This window comes from Zea mays, chromosome 8, assembly GCF_902167145.1.
Source record: "Zea mays cultivar B73 chromosome 8, Zm-B73-REFERENCE-NAM-5.0, whole genome shotgun sequence".
Classification (NCBI taxonomy): domain Eukaryota; kingdom Viridiplantae; phylum Streptophyta; class Magnoliopsida; order Poales; family Poaceae; genus Zea; species Zea mays.
Window position 1 is genome coordinate 105,119,647 of NC_050103.1, and position 21,514 is coordinate 105,141,160.

General features: G+C 48.8%; 2 protein-coding genes across 4 annotated transcripts; one reads left to right on the forward strand and one right to left on the reverse strand.

Moving 5' to 3' along the window:
- Positions 1 to 5,855: 5,855 nt before the first annotated feature.
- LOC103635643 (MADS-box transcription factor 4-like) lies at positions 5,856 to 8,972 on the forward strand. Of its 3 annotated transcripts, none has more exons than XM_008658049.4 (7): positions 5,856 to 6,368; positions 6,492 to 6,558; positions 6,660 to 6,721; positions 6,844 to 6,946; positions 7,069 to 7,098; positions 7,260 to 7,304; positions 8,490 to 8,902. In XM_008658049.4, exons 1-7 carry the CDS (start codon positions 6,181 to 6,183, stop codon positions 8,634 to 8,636), a joined length of 642 nt encoding a protein of 213 aa, XP_008656271.1. In that variant the 5' UTR covers positions 5,856 to 6,180; the 3' UTR covers positions 8,637 to 8,902. The 3 variants fall into 3 exon arrangements, 2 of the variants coding, with proteins under 2 accessions (XP_008656271.1, NP_001288511.2); NM_001301582.2 differs by having other exon boundaries at positions 6,011 to 6,368; positions 6,844 to 6,943; positions 8,490 to 8,972; NR_183618.1 differs by having other exon boundaries at positions 6,011 to 6,368; positions 6,844 to 7,098; positions 8,490 to 8,972.
- Positions 8,935 to 11,180, reverse strand: LOC100281715 (protein kinase). The gene has a single exon (NM_001154635.2). It carries the CDS (start codon positions 11,058 to 11,060, stop codon positions 9,108 to 9,110), a length of 1,953 nt encoding a protein of 650 aa, NP_001148107.2. The 5' UTR covers positions 11,061 to 11,180; the 3' UTR covers positions 8,935 to 9,107.
- Between the last annotated feature and the right edge of the window lie 10,334 nt (positions 11,181 to 21,514).

Below are 21,514 nucleotides of genomic sequence, written 5' to 3' on the forward strand. Positions count from 1 at the left end.
AGAGCAAACTAGTTAGTCCAATTATTTATGTTGGGCAATTCAACCACCAAAATCAATTAGGAAAAGGTGTAAGCCTATTTCCCTTTCAGACACTCCGCGCAAAAGTCGCCTACAGGTGCAGCCGGATCAGCACAGGCGTGCAAAAACGGCCAATAGGCCACATTACAATACAAGTCGCAGTTACATACACACAGGAGGGCACCATACACTACATCGGCTCAACCTTCAGGATGATACCCAACTCCCTATAATTGAACAACATTATTCTCAATTCCTCACCCTCAAAAAGATTTCATAGATCCCCCTCACCTATGCTCGTCCCAATCGGCAAGGACAACAGTTCTCGTTTACCAATCTGGTCTACTCAAAGACGACCTCGCTCCATCCCCATACGATGGCGCCTACCACTTCGCGAAACCTCACCCAAGCTATGCTTCGACACCACCCTTCGCCGCCTGTACTTGGTCCTCACGCTAGGAAGATCAGCTGCCTCGCCAACCCCCACACGCGGCAAGGACACCGCCGCAGCCACATCTAATGCAGCAAAATAATCCAAGCCTTCATCCGAGGACTCTTCAGTCCAGGAAAACAAACTCCCAGACTCACCATCAGACTCAAAACACTCAGATCCAGAGCCAAATAAATTATCATCGGCAGGCACAACGGTTGCGGCCGCCACAAAATTAGTATTGCCAGCAGCGGTTGCTTGCGCAGGCCCAAACGATGGAACCTGCGCAGCAACCGAGGTTCAGTATCACAAAAACAAAAGTTTACACCGAAAGCCCTAGACCCTATTCCGCCACCTACGAAGGGTCGGCCGACGCCGCTGGGTCTTTGACAGCTAGTTCGCCCACCACCATCGAAGTGTCCTCACCCGTCGGCGCAGCGGCCGGCACAGGGTCTTCGCCAGCACCAGTCAGCGTGGGGGTCACCAAGGGGCCCTCGCCAACATCGGATGGCGGCGACAGCTCCACCCCCGATGCCTTGGGCAGTGTGCTATCTAGACCCCCGAGGTCCTCGACCTCTTCATCATGCGCCATCTATAGTAATAACACATTCATTCAACAACCACACAAATACACACACATACCCACACATATAATCACACATATACACTTTTACCTGATCCATCGCCCGGTCGGACCTCTCCCGGACAGTCTCACGGCCGTGAGGGCCCACATCCTATCGTAAAGCGTCCCAGTCAACTGCTTCAGCACCGGGTCCTCAACCTAGAAGATTTCGCGCTGGAAGTCTTCGTCCGATTGGTCGAAGACCTCGAAGTGCCCGCATCCCTCGTGGGACAAGGCATTCATGGCCCCTTCGCAGGTGATGAGGGAGGCGAAGGACATGAGGCCCGTCACAATCGTCGGGAGCACCTCGAGCTCCTCTTGCAGCCACCCAAGGAAGTGGAGGTCCACCTCCTGACCGGACGCTTCAAAGGGAGCAGTCCACGCACCAAGTTCCTGGTACACGTCCACGAGCTGTGCGTGCGTCCGGTCGACCTCCGCGCGCGTAGAGGCCTCTACTTTGTCCAGATGGTCGCGCAGGCCACAGAGCCTCGTTTCCATCTCCTCGGCGTGTTGGCGGGCGAGACTGGACTCCGCCCGCGCAAGTTTGGCCTCGGCTTGTGCAGCCTACGCCTTAGCACAGGCTCTGTTTGTGTCCTTCCTCTCCTCCACCAACTGACACCTGAGATCCTCCTTCTCGGCCTCTGCAGCCACCAACCTCTCCGTCAGCCTGCGGCTCTTGTTTTCCGCAGCTAACTTGTCTTGAACAGTGTCCGTATGCTACGCTTGGAGGCGCTCGATCCTGCCCTCGAGTCGCTGCCTCTCGACAGCAAACTCCGAAGTCAGGGCGCCCGACGCAACATGGTCGGCGAAGGCGGCCGCCTGCCATGAAAATCCATCAGATTCGCAACCACATAAAAACAACGAACTAACAAAGTCCAAGACGACTTACATGCTTCAGCTGCTGCGTTGCATGTTTCAGCTGCTGGGACACAGAGCCCGCCACGTCTTCAGCGGCAGCGGCCGACGAAATCTTGCCGCTGGCGCAAAATCTGGACCACGGGTCCTGCGAAGTGCCCTTCGCCTCGATCACTAACGCAACCGGCGTGGCCACCACCGGAGCCGGGACAACAGCCAGTTGCCCAGCATCCGACCCTGCACCATAACCTTGTTCAAGACCCACTCTCAAAAAAAACTCACCAACGAGTCCTTGGCCCGTGTGCGCATCAAACATCATGACACCACCTACGCGGTAATCATCCACGCAGATGTCCATGTCAAGGTCGGCACCACCTACCGCCTCGTCGGCGCGCACCGGAGACGGTGGCCTTCAATCCTTCGCGGGCTCGGCCGAGGGCAGTTTGCCCGACCCGGATGCGACAGCCCTCGCACCCGACGAAGACTTGCTAGGCCCAGGGACGGCTGGCTTCGCAGCCGGTGGTGGTTTGCTGCTGCCGGGGGCGGTGGACTTCGCGCCTCCTCGCGCCCTCTTAACCTCGCGACTAGGGTCCCCGACCCTAGTGAACGCTCGATGCTTCCGCGTCGTATCTTGGCGATCCTTGTCCATCACTGCCGATACAACAGCAGCAATATACCGTCCATAAGGAAAAATCTTCATCTCACGGGCCAAATGAGACATAAATATGTCCTCACCGGCCACCCGGGGGATCGGAACGTTCCTTGGCCATTGACCCCCGGTAACCTCCAGCATTCGCGCCGAAGACTCCCGGAGCTCGGGCGAAGACATCCTTCCCCCGACAGCCGCACATGTCCCCATTAACTCCATAGCAAAACGATCGAAGACCCCCAACCCCTCAGCCGCAGTACCTAGTTTCCTCTTCTTAATGGTCGGCGCAGCCTCCCGTGAAGGGCCTTCCTCAGCCACAGCTGCTGGCTTTTTTCCACATCGATCGACAGCCGCAGCAGCGTCGTCTCCAGGGTAGCCGCCATATGGCAAACAGTTTAACTCGAAGACACGATTCAAGCGAACGTTGGATCCTCGAATATCCCAACTCCGCAGAGCCTCCGTCCTCGGCGCATACCGCCCCACAATCCTCACAACCCCATCCTCCACTTCACGCACGAACGCGGCCGGGTCTCGGCCACGCAGATCCAAGGCGAAGGTCGGACTTCGCACCAACTGCTTGCCCAAGGTAGGAATCTGGCGAGGGCATACTTCGCCAAGCACCCAGCCATGCGCCAAGGGCCACACTCCATAACCGATGAATTCCTCAACTAAATCGTGCCCGCTACTCATGCAGGCAGCGCACCGGAGGGCCCCTTCGTCCTCATCGTCCTCCGCCAGCTCAAACGGTTGGAATGCCACATAATAGTGGGAGCACATTACGGCCGCGGGGTGCCCTAGGAGGTCTTCGACTTCGCCTCCCGAAACATAAAACAAAAAATCCCACCAGTTGCCCCACTTGTTGCGAGCGCAGGGAACTAGTTCCATGACTTCCGCCGAAGTCTTCCCGGTCCTCGGCGTGAAGGTGCACGATCCAAACTGCACAATCTTACTTCCAATTTTTCTCTTCTGCCAGTGCAGACAATAATTCTTGGCGAAGACCTCTACGGATGGCTGACCGCCGTACGAAGTCACCGCCCAGACATACTTCGCTAGGGCCACCATGGTGTTAGGTGTCAATTGGTGGACCTGGACGTCAAACCTCTGCAAAACCTCCGCCACAAAATGATGCGCAGGTAGGCAAAGGCCGGCGATGAAGAACGCCTCAAACACGACTAACTCGCCCTCAGGCTCGGGAATCTCTTCCGCCCCCGGGATGCACCCAACACCGTTCCCAAAGTACCCCAACTGCTGCATATCCTACACACGAACCGAGGAAATCCTCGAAATGCCGAACTCCACCGTGTGGCCCGGTTGTAACTCCATCACCGCCAAATCGCTCAAGGTATCTTCGAACGACGAATCGGCCGACAACGCATTCGCAGCAGATGAGGAAGAAGACGACATTGCTACGTACCATCGGCGGCGGCGTGCGGTTTGCTTGACGCGGGCCAGATCTCCGATGCAGAGGAACAAGGAGGGCAGGCGAGCAGGCGAGCGGTTTCAAAAGTTTAGGGTTTTCCGGCGCACGCAAAGGTAAGAGACAGCCCAAGCCGCGCTGCCCTTTTTATACACACGACGCGGCGCTTCGGGAAACCCGCAGTCCAACAGCGCCACGTCCATCAAAGGTCACCTCAAAAACCCCCGCGGGACCACTTCGAGCGAGGGCAGCGTCTCCACCATCTAGTGCGACGTCTTCAGCACTAGATGACTCAGTCGAATTGGTCCCTCGGAGGGCAAATGTTGGGGCGAAGGCGAAGACGCTACCCTTCGCTCGATGCCTTCGTCGCCTGCGTCGCCTCGCTTCACCAACGACGCCAAGGACGCCGATCCGATGAGGACTTCGTGACTGGACTTCGCAGGCACCCTTCGCCCTTCTCCATTGCGAGACGAAGGCAAGACTCCGACGATGTCTGCTAGCCTCACGTCCTCATCGGGTCCGGAAGCCCAAGGGGGATTCGGCCCATTGTAACGGGCCCCGCAGGGATAAGCATGTTACGGGCCTCATCTGTAATAGCCTTTTCTGTAATGACGGTCTGTAACCTCCCCTGGGGGAATATTTTGATGATACTCTGGGTTCCCGAGGGCATAAACGTCCTTGTTTGAGGGCGGTAGGCACTCGGACACCTATAAATACCCCCGTACAGTACCCTTGACGGGGCAGATTAACAGAGCTATTGTCGTTCCCCGTTGAACCTTGCGAACTATTTCTCCACTCTCCCGTTGGATCCACTTGTTCACCTGAACGAGTACCAACATTTGGCGTCCACCGTTCGTACTACGAACAAACCACCCGCGATGGCACCCAAGAGAGCTAGTTCGAAGGAAGCCCCACCCGCGATGTTCACCTGAAGGACTTCAAGTTTTTTTCTAGCTCTGCCTTCTTCTTGAAGGACTTTGAAGTCTTTTTACCTTCTCACTTCTATTTATTGTCGAAGGGTAATTCTTAATCCTATCTTCCATCTAAAGGACTTCAAGATCTTTTCTTGACTCTTTCTTCCATCTAAAAGACTTTGGAGTCTTTTCTTGACTGTACCTGCCGTGTGAAGGAGTCTTTGCACCTTCTTACTTTTACTTGGTGATGAAGGGTATCCTTTGATCCTGCCTTCCATATGAAGGACTTTAGGATCTTTTTTATGACTTTGTCTTCTATTTAAAGAACTTCAAAGTCTTTTACACTCGAAGGCGCAACAACAAAAGAAGATTGTTCGTTCTTTTGGGGATGGTTGCCCTTATATTTACTGGGCGATTACAATTTTTACAAAGACGGTACCATTAAAAATCCCTACTCTCTGTCTTTTTTACGAAGAACCCCGTAAGGAAAAATGGTGTTATCTTGAAACAAAAATTAAAAAAAGAAAAGAAAAAGAAACATCGCTACGTATCTACACAAAATAACCTTGGAGACCGTGTATTCCACAACCTCGGGACTTTATTTGTCTCCATATACTTTAGTCTATATGATCGGATCAAAGCCGTTACGAGGAAGGGCTCTTCCCACTTGAATTGTAGTTTGCCTGTGTTGTCTAGATTTGCTATCTTTCAAAGGACAAGATTTTCTGTAGCTATATGTTTACGTTTTACTTTTTCGTCCCTCCATTTCCTTATTTTTATGTGCCTAGATTTATGATTCGTGTTCATACGAGCTAGAATAATTCATATCCAATAATAATAAGTCAGATTTCAACATATATTGCATGCAATGTATGGACATGTTGGCTAGTAAAAAGAAAAAAAGATAAAAACGTAGGGCCTAGTGATCAGCACAGGGCCACAGGCATGCAGATGCAGCGCACATGCGAACGTAACAAACACAGCAACGCGCCCACGCTAGCGGTTTCCATTTCCGGCCCTGCAATCCTGCACCGGCGCGAAAGCCCCCTCACGGCCTCACCTCCACTCCGGTGATGGCCGCATCTCCTTTACTTCTCAGTGCTCACGCCGTCCACGGTCCACTAGTTGCATCGGCTAGCTCCCGCATAAAGATCCACACCACTTGAGCAGCAGCTAGCTCAAGGGAAGGAGAAGGCTGGAAGTGGAAAGAAGTGGGTTCTTGCTTGAGCTGAGCTCTTGCTGCCCTTGGATCTGTTTGGGAGTGGAGAACGCAGTATGGGGCGCGGCAAGATCAAGATCAAGAGGATCGAGAACTCTACCAACCGGCAGGTGACCTTCTCCAAGCGCCGGGCCGGACTGGTCAAGAAGGCACGGGAGATCGGCGTGCTCTGCGACACCGAGGTCGGCGTCGTCATCTTCTCCAGCGGCGGCAAGCTCTACGACTACTGCTCGCCCAGGACCTCGTCTGTCCATTGCCCTCTCATTCTTTTTATTCTTTTGCTTGTTTATTATCGTCCTTCTTCTTTTCTTCTGTGTTGTGTGCAAGCAAAACTGATCGAAAAGACCCAAATTTGGTTTGTTGGCAGGCTGTCCAGGATCTTGGAGAAGTACCAGACCAACTCCGGGAAGATACTGTGGGGTGAGAAGCACAAGGTGCCCGCCCTTCAGATTCCCCTTTCCTCGACAGTTTGTTACTTTGTTTCAGCGCCGCGAACAGATTAACGGTTCAAAATTTAACGGATGAAATGTTTCAGAACCTGAGTGCAGAGATCGACAGAGTCAAGAAGGAGAACGACAACATGCAGATTCAGCTCAGGCCAGTGTTTCTGATTCAGATCTGCTCCGGATCTCTAGCTGCGCGCGCACTTCACTAGCTCGCTGTTCGTGTGTGTTCTTGTTGTGATTGTGCTAGCGTGTCCGTCACTTGTGATGGTGCAGGCATCTGAAAGGCGAGGACCTGAACTCCCTACAGCACAGGGAGCTGATCGCTATTGAAGAGGGCCTCCAGAATGGGCAGACCAACATGCGCGAGAAGCAGGCAGTAATCCTTACTCTTCCAGTTGCTCCTGAGCTTATTTAGTCGCTTGCAGCACACAAGCACGGCATAGTTCATTAGGGGAAGGGTTTTGTTTCTGATGTTGCTTTATTCCACTGTTGCTGTAGATGGACTACTGGAGGATGCACAAGACGAATGTACGATCTCTAATCTTGGATTCTATTCTTTGTTCCTACTCTATACATCCTGGGATACTTCCTTTTCTTTTTCTTTTGAAAGAAGTCGTTGAGTAATTTTTTTTTTACAGAAAAGTTTTTGCAGCTTCGGGTCATTAACAGTCATTTGTGATTGGTTACAGGGAAAGATGCTGGAGGACGAACACAAGATACTGACTTTTAGGATGGTAATTCTCCCCCATCTGAATAGCAGTTGAAACTTTGCTTGATCATCCTTCCTCCTTTCAACTCCTTAGCATAACTTATCAGTATGCAATATTCTAAACAAACTCAATGTTCCGAGTTAACCGAAGAAACTGCACACAACCACGCTGAGCAAATTTCCAAGGACATGAAAATTCTTGTCTTGGGATTTCTAGTTGGAACGCAATTCTGCTCACTGATTGGTATTCAAGGTGATTTGTCAGACTTATTACCAACCCAAGACCAAACTAACCAAACAAATCGAAGACGAATTAGGACTTGTTCATTTACACCAATCCAACTTTAGATTAGTATGGATTGGAATTAAATTCATGTCATAATCCATGTCCCAAAATAATTCAAGTCTACTCAAAAAAATTATTCGGTTAAATCCATCATATATTATAAACCAAGAGTTTAGAAATTTTTAAACTATGTAAGACATGGATTCTATCCATAGCTCATTAGGTATGAAACAAATCCATGAAAATATTACACACCAAGTTTATATTAGAATATATGGATCAAAAAAATAACTAGCTTTGAAATATAGATTGGTTAAAATGTTAGATTTAATCCCACCAGGAGATTAGGTGTGAGATATGGATTCACTCAATCCAGACCCTGATTAAATTTATGGTGGGATTTCATTCCTTGTAACCGAATAAGGCCGTGATTTCGTATACTATTACCAACCCAATACCTAGTGGCCTGCATATTAATTACTGAACCGCCTAAACCCCCATTAGAGCTTGTTGGGTTAGAATTGGATTAAAGGGGATTGGACCCATTAGAGCTTGTTCGGTTAGAATTGGATTAAAGGGGATTGGAGAAGATTAAATCTCTTATTATTCAAAGTTGAATATAAAATGATTTGAAAGGATTAAATGGACGGAGGATATTAAATCCCTTGCTAGTTAAAATAAAATAGAAAATAGATTTAATCCTTTCAATCCTAATTTAACCGAAAAAGGTTCAAGGAATTTCGGTTGTATGTATGGGTATCGGAAGAGATTGAGAAATATTTTATCTATTTCTATCTCCTTCAATCACTTCTAACTTTCTAACTGAACGAAGTTCGCACTTTAGTGAAGTTAACCTCATTCTGCAAGTGCTGAAATAAATCTGAAAGCTGATTGTTTGCTGAATTTATCCCTTCCTGTTCCCAGCACCAACAGGCTGTTGATCTGAGCGGCCGCATGAGGGAGCTGGAGATCGGATACCATCAGGTCCAGCACGACAGGGATTTCATTTCCCAGATGCCGTTCACCTTCCGGGTGCAGCCCAACCACCCCAACCTGCAGGAAGACGAGTAGCTACAGCCTGCTGGATAGTGATCTGCATGCCGCTCTGAACTGAAGCTCCTCACCTGCAGCTTCTATCTCGCGTTTCATCATTCAGCGTTAGCTGGGTATCTTTCTTTTCATGGCACCCTGGATGAAGTCTGTCAGTACGATGTGGTCTTTGTCTTGTGCGTCTCTTTTGACTTTGCTGGGCTGATTTCCGTGCATGTAGTGATGATGACAGCGTTAATTAAGACTGAAATGTGCAATTAAGTTGTAGCCCGTGCTTGCTTGGTCTCTGTTCTGGTTGGTGATGGTTGATGAAAAACAGAAGCAGCAAACAATCGATGTGAATGTCGTTCATTTGCCAATTCAACGTATACTACAAAAGATGAATTTCAATCAATCAACAAACAGCAACCCTTAACAGAATAACAGCTATCTACAACACCTGTGATTCTTATCTAGTTTCTGCAATCGAACGAACTCGGCCTGCTTCATCAATCACCTCAGCATGTCCCCATTGTCTATGAACGGGGCCAACGGACCACTGAACGCCGGTGAGATGCTGAAGGTACTACCAGCTTCGCTGAACATGGCGTTGTGTCCGTACGGCAGCGGCCGGTCCGGCAGCTCCGGCACGTCCATGTCTCCCTCCAGCATCCTCACTGCGTCGCCGATGGTCGGCCGGAGCGCCACCATCACGTGCGCGCACAGGATTCCAACCAGTACGAACCTTTCCATGACCCCGCTCCGCGGGCTCTCGGCGGTGGACAGCGCCTCGTCGAGCACCTCCCTCGCCTGCCCGGCCTTGACGAGAGTCCACGCCCAGTCAGTGATCAGCACGGGACCCGCTGGCGCCGTCATGTCCAGGACTCGCCGCCCGCTCATGATCTCGAGCAGTAGCACGCCGAAGCTGTACACGTCGCTCTTCTCCGTCAGCTGCCCATACAGCGCGTACTCCGGCGCCAGGTAGCCGTGCGTCCCGGCGACGCGCGTCGTGAGGTGCGACTGCCCCTCACGGCTCCTCCGGGCGAGGCCGAAGTCCGCCACGCGAGCGCGCATCTCGCTGTCGAGCAGGATGTTAGTCGACTTGATGTCCCTGTGGTAAATCGCCGGTTTTACGCCGTAATGCAGGTACTCGAGACCCCTCGCGACGTCCATGATGATGCTCCGCCGCTGGGCCCAAGCCAATGGGGGCAGCTTCGTAGCAGCTTCCCTGTCCCGGAAGATGAAGTCCTCGAGCGCACCGTTGGGCATGAAGTCGTAGACGAGGAACCTCTGCTTCCCTTCCTCGACGTCTTCGTCGGTGATGCAGCAGCCACGGAGCGGCACCAAATTCCGGTGCCTGAGATGGCTGATGATCTCCACCTCATTGGCGAACTCCTCGTCCCCGCCCTCCATGTCCGGGTCCAGCATCTTCTTGACGGCGACCACGGACCCGTCCGCGAGCACGCCGCGGTACACGGCCCCGAACCCGCCGCGACCGACGAGATTGCGCTCGGCGAAGCCACCCGTGGCCTTGGCGAGGTCGGCAATGTCGAAGAAAACCGACCCTGTGTTGGGCCGCAGGTGCGACCGGCGGTCTCCGGACCCCTCCTCGCAGATCTTATGGTTCTTCTTCTTCTTGCTATTGGCACGCGTTCGCTTCCTCCAAAGAAAGAAGCCGAAGAGCGATGCGAGCAGCACGAATGCGATTGGGATGGTGGCGGCGTAGACGGCGGCGTGGCTGGACTTCGACGGCGTGGGGGCAGGGGACAAGAGGCCAAGTCCAAGAGCGCAGGCGGCGGTGGGTGGGTAGGTGGGGCCGGCGGAGTTGGAGATGCCAGCGGCGTACAGGACAGTGAGGTAGAAGCAGGAGCCCGACTTGCTATCGTTGGCCGCGGCGCTGGTGAGATGCGCGGTGGCGGCGACGCCGGCGCTGTAACAGAGCGCGCAGGTCGCCGGCGAGGCGAGGTCGGGGCCGCAGGAGGAGTTGAGGGCCTGGGCGGAGTCGTTCCCGACGGCGGCCACGAACTCCGTAGCGGTGGAGACGCCGGCGCAGTAGGACGAGGTGATGGCGAACTGGCTCGGGTCCGGGAAGCATTCCGCCACCAAGGAGGAACCCGAGAGGCTCGCCGGCGCGGCGGAGATGAGGTCCGTGAAGCTCTCGATGCAGGCCGTAGAGGCCGCCGCGGACGGGAGGCGGAAGCGGCCCGTGCCGCGGAGGCGCTCGGCGAGGCCGATGCCGAACAGGGAGAGCAGCGTCTGGCAGCAGGCTGTCACGTTGGGCGCGCCTCCCGCGCACGGCAAAGGGTCCCATGGGAATGTCCGCACGTAGCCCAGATCTAGCGGGCAGGAATCCGTCGTCGCGTTCCCGCCGCCGTCGGCCGCCGCACCCGCCGGCGACCGGACCAGCAAGACGACGACGATGAAGAAGAAGAGCGGAAAAGGCCTGACCATCGTCGGCGTCGGCATTCCCAGGAGCGTTTGGTGTGCGGCCCGGCGGCTAGTGGAGGAGGTCTGCTCGGCGCGGGGCGGCTGACGTTGTGGCGGAGAGTGAGACAAGGAGTGGTAAAATGGAGTGGCCAAGCTCTTGCGTGCACGAGTTATCTATCCGCTTTAAAATATTTGTTCGCGATTTTTTGTGCGTTTCGTGAGTATGACGGGTAGGGTAGGGTTGGTGGTTCGTGTGCGTTGGATTGAAGGCGACGTGGTTGGGGGAAGCGTCCGCCGGCTCGCCGGAAGGTCGCAGGAAATGAGTGTCGGAGGCGCCGGGCGCGGAGCAGGTGGTCGACGACACGTGTTGTGGCGGAGACCGGGGATAGCGATTCGGTTGACACTTGACAGCCGTGGAAGTGTGGCTACACGATGACGTGTTCTACTACTGATTCTTAGGCTGAGTCCAGTGCACCGCCTCCCTCTCGCCCCTACCACGTCAGCTCTCGCCTCCACTCTCGCTCCTGCTGCTCCAGTGCACAGGCTGCAGCAGGCTACAGCCTCAGGCTATAGCCACGTCAGCTTTTCTATTTCAGAATTAAGTAATTCACGCGGATTTATTTCAACGCTCAGAAAACACACAACATAATATTTTTTATTGAATTAAAAATTACAAAGTACATAATAATTAAAATAAAATGACATGATAATTAAAATAAAATTACATAACTCTAATCGGACTCCAAACGGTCAAAAACGGCTAGTTGCAACGGCTAGCACACGTGGACCAATCAGATCGCGACACGTGGACCAATCAGATCGCGCCACGTCGCTCTCGCCCCGCGCTCTCGCCCCGCCAGTGCCTCGCCTCCCTCTCGCCCGCCTCTCGCCCGGGCGGGCGCTCCAGCGCGGGCGAGAGCGAGGCGATATCGCCCGCTCTCGCCGGGCGCCAGCACCATCGCCCGGCGCCGGCCTCTCGCCCGCCTATCGCCCGCGCGCGGGCGGCAGCAGCCTCTTCTCGCCCGCGCTGCCGCCCGCACTGGCACCAGCCTTAGTGTGGCTACACGATGACGTGTTCGGCTGAGTCCAGTGCACAGCCTCCCTCTCGCCCCTGCCACGTCAGCTCTCGCCTCCACTCTCGCCTCTGCTGCCTCAGGCTATAGCCACATCAGCTTTTCTATTTCAGAATTAAGTAATTCACGCGGATTTATTTCAACGCTCAGAAAACACACAACATAATATTTTTATTGAATTAAAAATTACAAATTGCGTAATAATTAAAATAAAATTACATGACGATTTAAAAATACATAATAATTAATAGAAAATTACATAAATCTAATGATTATTATGTCCCCATACATGTTCAACCAAATCATTTAGTAGTTGTGTATACATCGATGTGTCCGTCATCTCGTTCTCCATTTGAATCCTAGCTGCTAGGCTCGGGGTTGCATTTGAATCCTAGCTGCTAGGTAGGGATATATATAGAGGGATTGGGGATGAAATTTGTAATTTTTTGCATTTTTTTTCGAATTAATGTCATTATTGTAGGAAACGGGTGACGCCTAAGAGGGGGGGGGGTGAATTAGGACTTCTAAAACTTTTACTAAACTAGGCCACAATTAAATCCCTAGAGCAAAACCTATGCAAATAATCAAAACTAGAATGTGCAAACTCGGTTTTGTCTAAGTGTTGCTATCTCTACCGCAAAGGCTAAGTTTCAATCTACACTAAATAAGTATGACAATAAGATTGAAACTTAAATGCTTAATATAAATGCGGAATGTGAAGAGCTAAGTAGAGAAGCAAACTCTCGTGGATGACGCCGGTATTTTTACCGAGGTATCTGGAACCACGCAAGGTCCCGACTAATCCTCGTTGGTGCCCCTACGCAAAGGGAAGCCCACGCGAGGGCCAAGCACCATGGTCGAGTAACTCCGTAGAGAGCCGCGGGCCTTCTCCACGCGCAAGTGGTGCTCCGCTTCCGGCTCCTCTCGGACGCTCCCCGCCGTCTCCACTATCGAGCTTCCGGCCGAAAACGCCGCGGGCCTCGTTCCCTCCGGTACACGGTGGCGGCCGTGACACAAACGCGGTTGTCACGGTCTCGCAAGACTCTCGCCCCACTCGGTACAATTACAACGACTCACGCAAGAGCCGAGGGGTTGTGTGGTTTTACAAAACTCACTCAACTAACTAGGATTCACCTAGAGCAAGCGCTAAAGCGGTCTAACTAACCTAAGCACTTCGCAAAGCACCTACGCTAATCACCGAGTGATTCTATTAAGCACTTGGGTGTTTGAGCTCTTAGAAATGTGCACTATATGCCTTGGTATGTTGCTTGGGCTCCCACTCCTGAGAATGGCCGGTTGGGGTGGTATTTATAGCCTCCACACCCCCAACTAGCCGTTGGACAGAAAGCAGCAGCTTTCTGTAGTCGGGTGCACCGGACAGTCCGGTGCACCACCGGACACTGCACAGTAGATGTCCGGTGCACGCCACGTCAGCCGACCGTTGGCGCCTGTAGCAGTCGACCGTTGGATCCGACCGTTGCCGTCTGCCCGTTGGCACACCGGACAGTCCGGTGCACACTGGACAGTCCGGTGCTACAGCCAGAGAGCGCCTGTCTGCGGCCTCTCTGCGCAGACTGTCCGGTGCACACCGGACACCGATGTCCGGTGCGCCACCAGGCGCTGGCTGACAGCCCTCGTCTTGGATTTCTTCGCTGATTTCTTCGGGCTTCTTTGTTCTTGAGTATTGAACTCCTATGCATCTTTTTATGTCTTCTTTTGAGGTGTTGCATCCTCATTGCCTTGGTCCAATTCTCTTCGCATCCTGTGAACTATAATTATAAACACTAGCAAACATATTAGTCCACAAGTTGTGTTAATCATCAAACACCAAAACTTACTTAGCCAAATGGCCCGGGGTCCATTTTCCTTACAATCTCCTCCTTTTTGGTGATTGATGACAACACAACCAAAGCAAGCAAATAATACAAGTATTTGAGTGAAAAATATGCAATCTACTTGCTAAGATGCATGATTGTCCCCATAATGATATTATGGACTTAAGCCTCCCCCTAACTCCATAATTCACTTACTCCCTATTTTTGGACCAAATAACCAAAACCACTTGAAAAGTCATTTGTAGATATAAAATTTTAAATGGGTGGTGTTTGGTGTTTGATATAGTTTGCATTGCTTTGGTCCCTAAACTTCTCCCCCTTTGGCAACAACCACCGAAAAGGAAGACATTAAAAGCATGTAGGAAGTAAATAAAAGCTTGCCCTCAACAAGAATTGTATCAAATGATATCACTAGAAGGAAATTAAATTAAGCCATGAATGATACCACTTGAAGGAGTCCTCAAAAGATTACTCCCCCTAAATGAGTTTTCTCCTTTAGAAAGAGTTTTTCTCCCCCTTTAGAGATGAAGAAATACTCCCCTTGACAGAGATCCTCTACTTAGGAAAAAGCATGAAAAAATTAGAGGTGCAAGACATGATTTGAAAAGACTAACTTCCCTTATGCATAGGTAACAGAATATGAGTTAACTACTTATGCATTTTTGCAACATGGAAGCATATGATATGAAATATAGTCTAATCAAATATTGGAGAAGACATGTAAATGATACTGAATGTAGTCTCAAAAGATACCAATTGAAAGTCAGACATGAGAGTTCTTGGAGATTTTGCAGTGGAAGATTGTTGTCTTTCTCCGGGGACTTCATTTTCCTTACAATGAGACTATCACATGAAATAGACTTGAAAAGGTGTTAGTCTCAAAGTGTTAGATTATAGAGTAACCTCCCCCTAAAGGTGTGCATACAAGTTTTGAATACTTGTAGGAGACATGCACTTTGATTAGATATCAAGAGGGGCAAATTATCCATAATCCAAACTTTGGCACATATAAGTTAAATGATACAACTTGTAGAAATCAAAATTTTCAATTTATGCATCATTTACTATGGAGTGATATAGAAGCTATGTGCCGTGCTTAAATAAACATTTTAGGCCATGTAGGTTTGCTTAAGTATATGAATTAGAAACAAGCAATCCTACCATATGATTTACCTAGTATGCATGATTTTAAACAAAAGTACATAACAAATGTAATACTAGGCAAGAAAGGTAAACTAGATAAAAGGTAAATAGATACGCATATCTAAAAACGAGAAATACAATAAAACTAGTTACCTTAGTCATGGGTGGGAAATTTGGGTCCAAAATTTTCACTAACCCACTTGGCAATAAACTTGATCCAATATGATGTATCCCATGATATACATCCCAATTTAGCCAAGTCTCCGAATTTCCCGATGACCTTCGGTCCACTCACTTCCCTTTCGGGATCCAAACTTTCTTGGTGCTTTTCATGGTTGAAATTATCTCCTTTGGCACCCAGATGCGTTTGGCCCCCTTTCCTTTGTTGGCTTGCTTGTTGGCCTTGATTGCTATCACCTTTCCGTTCTTTTTCTTCTTGATCAAATATGGTGTAGCATCCTTTTTGTTCACCTTTTTGATGTAGGTGTTTGAGATTTTGCTTGATGGCTTTTGCTTGAGCTTTTGTCTTTGTTTATCCCCGGTCATCGCCTTGCATTGGAAAGACTTGTGGCCTTCCTTGTGGCATAGCCTACAAATCACAGTTTCTCCCTCCATAGGCTTGTTCACTCCCGCAGTGGTGTTATCCTGTGGAGGTTGGATTTGTTTGGCTTTGCCTTTCTTGTCATACAAAGCCTTGCCAAGGCGAGCCACTTCTTGCTTTAATTGTTCATTTTTCCTTTGCAACCTCATCCGTACATGTCTCTACAACAATATTCTCAACAACGACTTGGTTGCAGGGGTTAGAATCATCAATTAAATCAAAGCAGGAAGTAGAAGCATCTTTCTTAATTATTTCAGGTATTTCAACTAAAGATGCTGCTGGGGTGCTACCAATGTTTTCTAGCTTAGTAGTTAGCTCATTGTTGTGTATGCTAAGAGTTTCCATTTTCTCTAGCAAATTTTCAATAGCTTCTTGGGAGCTAGCTAACTTAGCCTTAAGTTTTTCATTCTTTTTAATAAGGCTATCATCGGTAGCAGTGGATGGAGCACTAGATTCTAATAGCTCAATTTTAGTTGATAGCTCACTATTTAAGTTTGCAAAAGTTTCAAATTTTTCTAGCAAACCTTTGTAATCATTTTGAGAGCTAACCAACTTATTTTTCAAAGTTTTCAGTTGAGCTTTTTGCTTAGTGCAAACATCCTGGAAAAATTCTACGGCTTCCGCAAGTTCATCTAGAGAGGGCTTTCCCTCACCTTCATCATCACTACTACTTTCATCACTAGAGGATGGGATGCTTTTGTTACCTCTTGCCATAAGGCATTTGTGTGATGACCGTGATGATCGGGACGAGGACCGGTGGCTGCGCGTCCTTGGAGGTTCATCTTCACTTGAAGAATCATCCCAAGTTTTAACACTTGTTAGCGCCTTGCCTTTGCTCCTCTCCTTTTTGGGTTTGGCCATATTTGGACAGTTGTCCCTGAAGTGACCCTTCTCCCCACATGCGAAGCATCCTCTCTTCCTTTGCTTTTTCCTGTCAATGTTAAAGAGAAGATCCTCGACCTGCAGGGGCACACCCATTAGATTAATCTTACGGATCATCCCCATTACCTTTCCGACGCGTCGGATCGTTTCTTCGTCCTCGGAGGATGATGTGCATGGTTGATTATCTTCATCATCATCACTTTCTTCTTCTTCCTCTTCTTCACTTGAGGAACTTGGAGTGGGAGCCTTCTTTTTGCCCTTCCTTTCATCACATGCAAAAGCAAATGGCCTTGAGGAAGTTGGCTCCTCTCCCCGACTCATTTTTCGCGACATCTCAAAGGCCGCGATTTTCCCAATCACAATGGTCGGGGTCATGTTGCTCAAGTCCTCCATGTTGTGAAGGATGGTGATGATGCTCCCATATCTTTGTTGTGGTAGCAGGGAGATAATCTTCCTCACAATGTCCGCATCATCTAGCTTATTAATGCCAATAGAGTTGAGCTCATTGATTATTAGATTCAAACGAGAATACATGTCTCTAACAAGCTCATTATCTTTCATGGCAAAAGAATTATACTCATTTAACACTAGGCAATGTTTTTGCTCACGGACATTGGATGTGCCGTCATGGAGCTCATGCAATTTTAGCCAAATCTCATTAGCAGTTTTCAGGGTAAATACTTGATTGAAAATATCCATGCTAAGAGATTCATACAAGCAATTTTTGGCTCTAGCATTTAAATGAATTTCTTTTTCTTCACTCGTGGTGGGTTTCTCGGGATTCTTGAGGGGTTTCTGTAGGATTACGGGGAGGCTACGCTAGCGCAAAACAAAAATTTTCATCCCCATAATACCAAGAACTACTGCGGTTATAGGTCATGGAATTACCACTAGACGCGCAGAGCAGCGGAAGACGTCTCGATGTAGACGAACGCGTCGAGCAGTGCCGTGCAGTCGCCGACGTCCTTCACGTCCTCGCACGGTTCGCCCAAGTGCTCCAGATGTAGCACCTCCGAGGTATCCACACGTACAGGGAGGAAGCGCCGCGTACCGAACTGCTAGGTTCGCGACGGCGGCTTGGCGAGGGCGAGAGGTGGGCGGCGGCTGTTAGTTCGCTGGTGGCGAATTAGGTTATCCTTAACTGCGCCCCGCCCCTCATTATATAGGCGTTATGGTGGGCTTCTGACGCCGAGGCCCATCATTAACCCTAAAGCCCAGTCTAATTTCGGATCTAATCCGAATTAGGCTTCCTTCCCCTTAAGTGTGTGACCCTATAGGTTCACGTACAAATAGACATAGCCCGAGTACTCTTACTTGGCCCAATAATTGACAGCGGCCTCTAGCAAGACATGTCAACTCCTATGTGTACGTAAAGATCATATCAGACGAACCATTGCGACATTAAGTACATGCTGTTCCCTTTGTCTCACGATATTTGGTCTAGCTCTAAGCTGACCTCTCTTTCTCGATACTGTGAATTGGAATCCTTTCAATGGTTAACTCTTAACCCTAGCACGGCCATGCATTTCTTGATCCAATCACTCGAGGGGCCCAGAGATATCTCTCTCACAAAGAGAGGGACAAATTCCATCTTGACTGACCATGCCTCATAGCATGCTTCCTGACAAACCCAAAACTCCCTTTATAACTACCCAGTTACGGGATAGCGTTTGATAGTCCCTAAGTAAGTCAATTCACATCTTGAGAACATGCGACAATCTCAGGTCTAAGGATACAGTATTCATGTTGCAAGAAGAGAACTATATTACAATATCTCACGTTGGGTCGGTCCAGCCTCATGTCATACATGCGCCCACATTATTAACTTAACATCTCCATGTTCATGACTTGTGAAATGTAGTCATCAACTAATACATGTGCTAGTCATCGACTCTGACTAGGGACATCATTTAGAATAACCATATAAGTAAAGAATCTCACAAACAATTCACATAATTGCTAATCAATACAAGGTGCCTTCCATGGATATTCAATTAAGCAATATATATATCATGGATACAAAGAAATATGCTCATCTCTATGATTATCTCTAGGGCATATTTCTAACAGTCTCCCACTTGCACTAGAGTTAATCTAGAAGATATCTAATACCCATAGATCTCACGTGTGCCTCATGCTTAGGTTGTGGAAGAGGTTTTGTCAAAGGATCAGCAACATTCAAATCCGTATGTATTTTGCATATCTTTATCTCACCCCGCCTAATGAATTCCCGTATGAGGTGAAACTTCCGCAGTACGTGTTTGTTTTTCTGGTGGTTCCTTGGCTCCTTAGCTTGCGCAATAGCCTCATTGTTGTCACAGTAGAGGTTCAATGGGCTAGATGCATTAGGAAACACACCAAGCTCGATGAGGAACTTTCTTATCCAAACACCTTCCTTCGCAGATTCAGAAGCTGCAATGTACTCGGCTTCTGTTGTAGAATCAGTCACAGTCTCCTGTTTGGAACTCTTCCAACTAACAGCACCACCATTTATTGTGAACACAAAACCTGATTGCGATTTTAACTCGTCTGGGTCAGTTTGGAAGCTAGCATCGGTGTAACCAGTTACAACGAGCTCCTCCTTACCCCCATATACCAGGAACATATCTTTAGTCCTTCTTAAGTACTTAAGAATGCCTTTTACCGCTGTCCAGTGATCCTCACCTGGATCAGCCTGGTATCTACTCGTAGCACTTATAGCGTATGAAACATCTGGGCGTGTACTTATCATGGCATACATGATTGATCCAATCGCTGAGGCGTATGGTACCTTACTCATGCGCTCTCGCTCATTAGCCGTCGCAGGACATTGCATCTGGCTAAGGTGTTTACCATGTGACATAGGTATGAAACCTTTCTTGGACTGTTCCATGTTGAACCGTTTCAAAACCTTGTCAATGTACGTATCTTGACTTAATCCTATAAGCCTCTTCGACCTATCTCTATAGATCCTTATGCCCAAAATATATGCTGCTTCCCCTAAGTCCTTCATAGAAAAACTCTTTTTCAGTGAAGCCTTGACGGACTCCAGCATAGGAATGTCATTCCCAATCAATAATATGATATCCACATACAAGATCAGAAATACAACAGCGCTCCCACTTTCCTTCTTGTAAACACAAGCTTCTTCTTCATTCTGATGAAAACCAAGCCCTTTGATCACTTCATCAAAACGAATGTTCCAACTCCGAGATGCTTGCTTCAACCCATAAATGGATTTCTGAAGTTTGCATATCTTTCCAGCATTGATCGGATCGACAAAACCCTCGGGCTGTATCATATACACGTCCTCATCAAGGTTTCCATTAAGGAAAGCTGTTTTGACATCCATCTGCCAAATCTCATAATCGAAATATGCGGCAATAGCTAGAATGATCCGAATAGATTTAAGCATCGCTACTGGCGAGAATGTCTCGTCATAGTCAACTCCTTGAACTTGTCGAAAACCCTTTGCAACAAGTCGAGCCTTATAGATGTGAACATTTCCATCCATGTCTTTCTTCTTCTTATAGATCCATTTGCATTCTATAGGTCTAACACCATCAGGCGGGTCAACCAAGTTCCAAACTTGATTTTCTCCCATGGAATCTATCTCGGATCTCATGGCGACATGCCATTTCTCGGAATCTGGGTCCATCATCGCTTCTGAATATGTTGCAGGTTCGTCGTTGTCTAACAACAACACTTCCCCATTGCCCAACAATAGCACTTCTCCTCGTGCCTCGCGAAGCCTTGCTGACCTTCGTGGTTGTGGTGGTGTTTCTCTTGCCATAGACGTCTCAACTTGTTCTGCTACATTAGCATCACTTGTTGAATCTTGTCCCACTGGCTCATCCTGAACTTCTTCAAGATACACCTTTTGTTTACTTTTCTCTCTTTTGAGAGACTCTTTCTCTAAGAACACACCGTTCCGGGCGACAAACACTTTGCCCTCTGACCGGTGGTAAAAGTAATATCCCAAAGTTTCCTTTGGATATCCCACGAACATGCACTTGTCCGATTTTGGAGTGAGTTTATCCGACTGTAGTCGCTTGACGTAAACCTCACAACCCCAAATCTTCAGAAAAGACAAGCTGGGAGTCTTCCCAGTCCACATCTCATATGGTGTCTTAACTACGGACTTAGACGGTACCCTATTTAGTGTGAAAGCTGCTGTTTCTAGAGCGTATCCCCAAAACGACAAAGGTAGGTCCGACTGGCTCATCATTGATCGAACCATATCCAATAAAGTCCGATTACGTCGCTCAGACACGCCATTCCTCTGAGGCGTTCCAGGCGGCGTAAGCTGTGGAACAATTCCACAACTCTTTAGATGATTGCTAAACTCATGACTCAAATATTCACCACCACGATCTGATCGCAGTGCTTTAATTTTCTTGCCACGCTGATTTTCTACTTCATTCTGAAACTCTTTGAACTTTTCTAAGGATTCAGACTTGTGTTTCATTAAGTAGACATACCCATATCTACTAAAATCATCAGTGAAGGTTATGAAGTATTGGAATCCTCCCCTAGCTGTCGTACTCATTGGTCCGCACACATCAGTATGTATGAGTTCCAATAAATCTAACGTCCTCTCCGGTAAAACCCGTGAAGGGCGCCTTGGTCATCTTACCAAGTAAGCAAGCTTCACATGTCTCGTATGATTCAAAATCAAACGAAGTTAAAAGCCCATCAGAATGAAGCTTCTTCATGCGATTCTCACTTATATGACCCAAACGACAGTGCCACATGTAGGTAGGACTTAAATCATTAGGCCGAGGCCTTTTAGCACTAATATTACAGATAGGTGCATCATCAAGATTTAAAATGAATAACCCATTCATAATGGATGCAAAAGCCACAAACATGCCATTCTTAGAGATCACACAACCATTGTTTTCACTCGCAAATGAATAACCATCCTTCATCAAACATGAAGGAGACATAATGTTTCGACTCATACTAGGAACTAGATAA

Bases quoted from the DNA above. Each gene is read 5' to 3' on its own strand.
- LOC103635643 (XM_008658049.4), top strand. From the start codon at position 6,181: ATGGGGCGCGGCAAGATCAAGATCAAGAGGATCGAGAACTCTACCAAC. The intron at 6,559-6,659 runs GTGCCCGCCCTT...GAAATGTTTCAG, and splicing joins TGTGGGGTGAGAAGCACAAG to AACCTGAGTGCAGAGATCGA. The intron at 7,099-7,259 runs GTACGATCTCTA...GATTGGTTACAG, and splicing joins GGAGGATGCACAAGACGAAT to GGAAAGATGCTGGAGGACGA.
- LOC100281715 (NM_001154635.2), bottom strand. From the start codon at position 11,060: ATGCCGACGCCGACGATGGTCAGGCCTTTTCCGCTCTTCTTCTTCATC.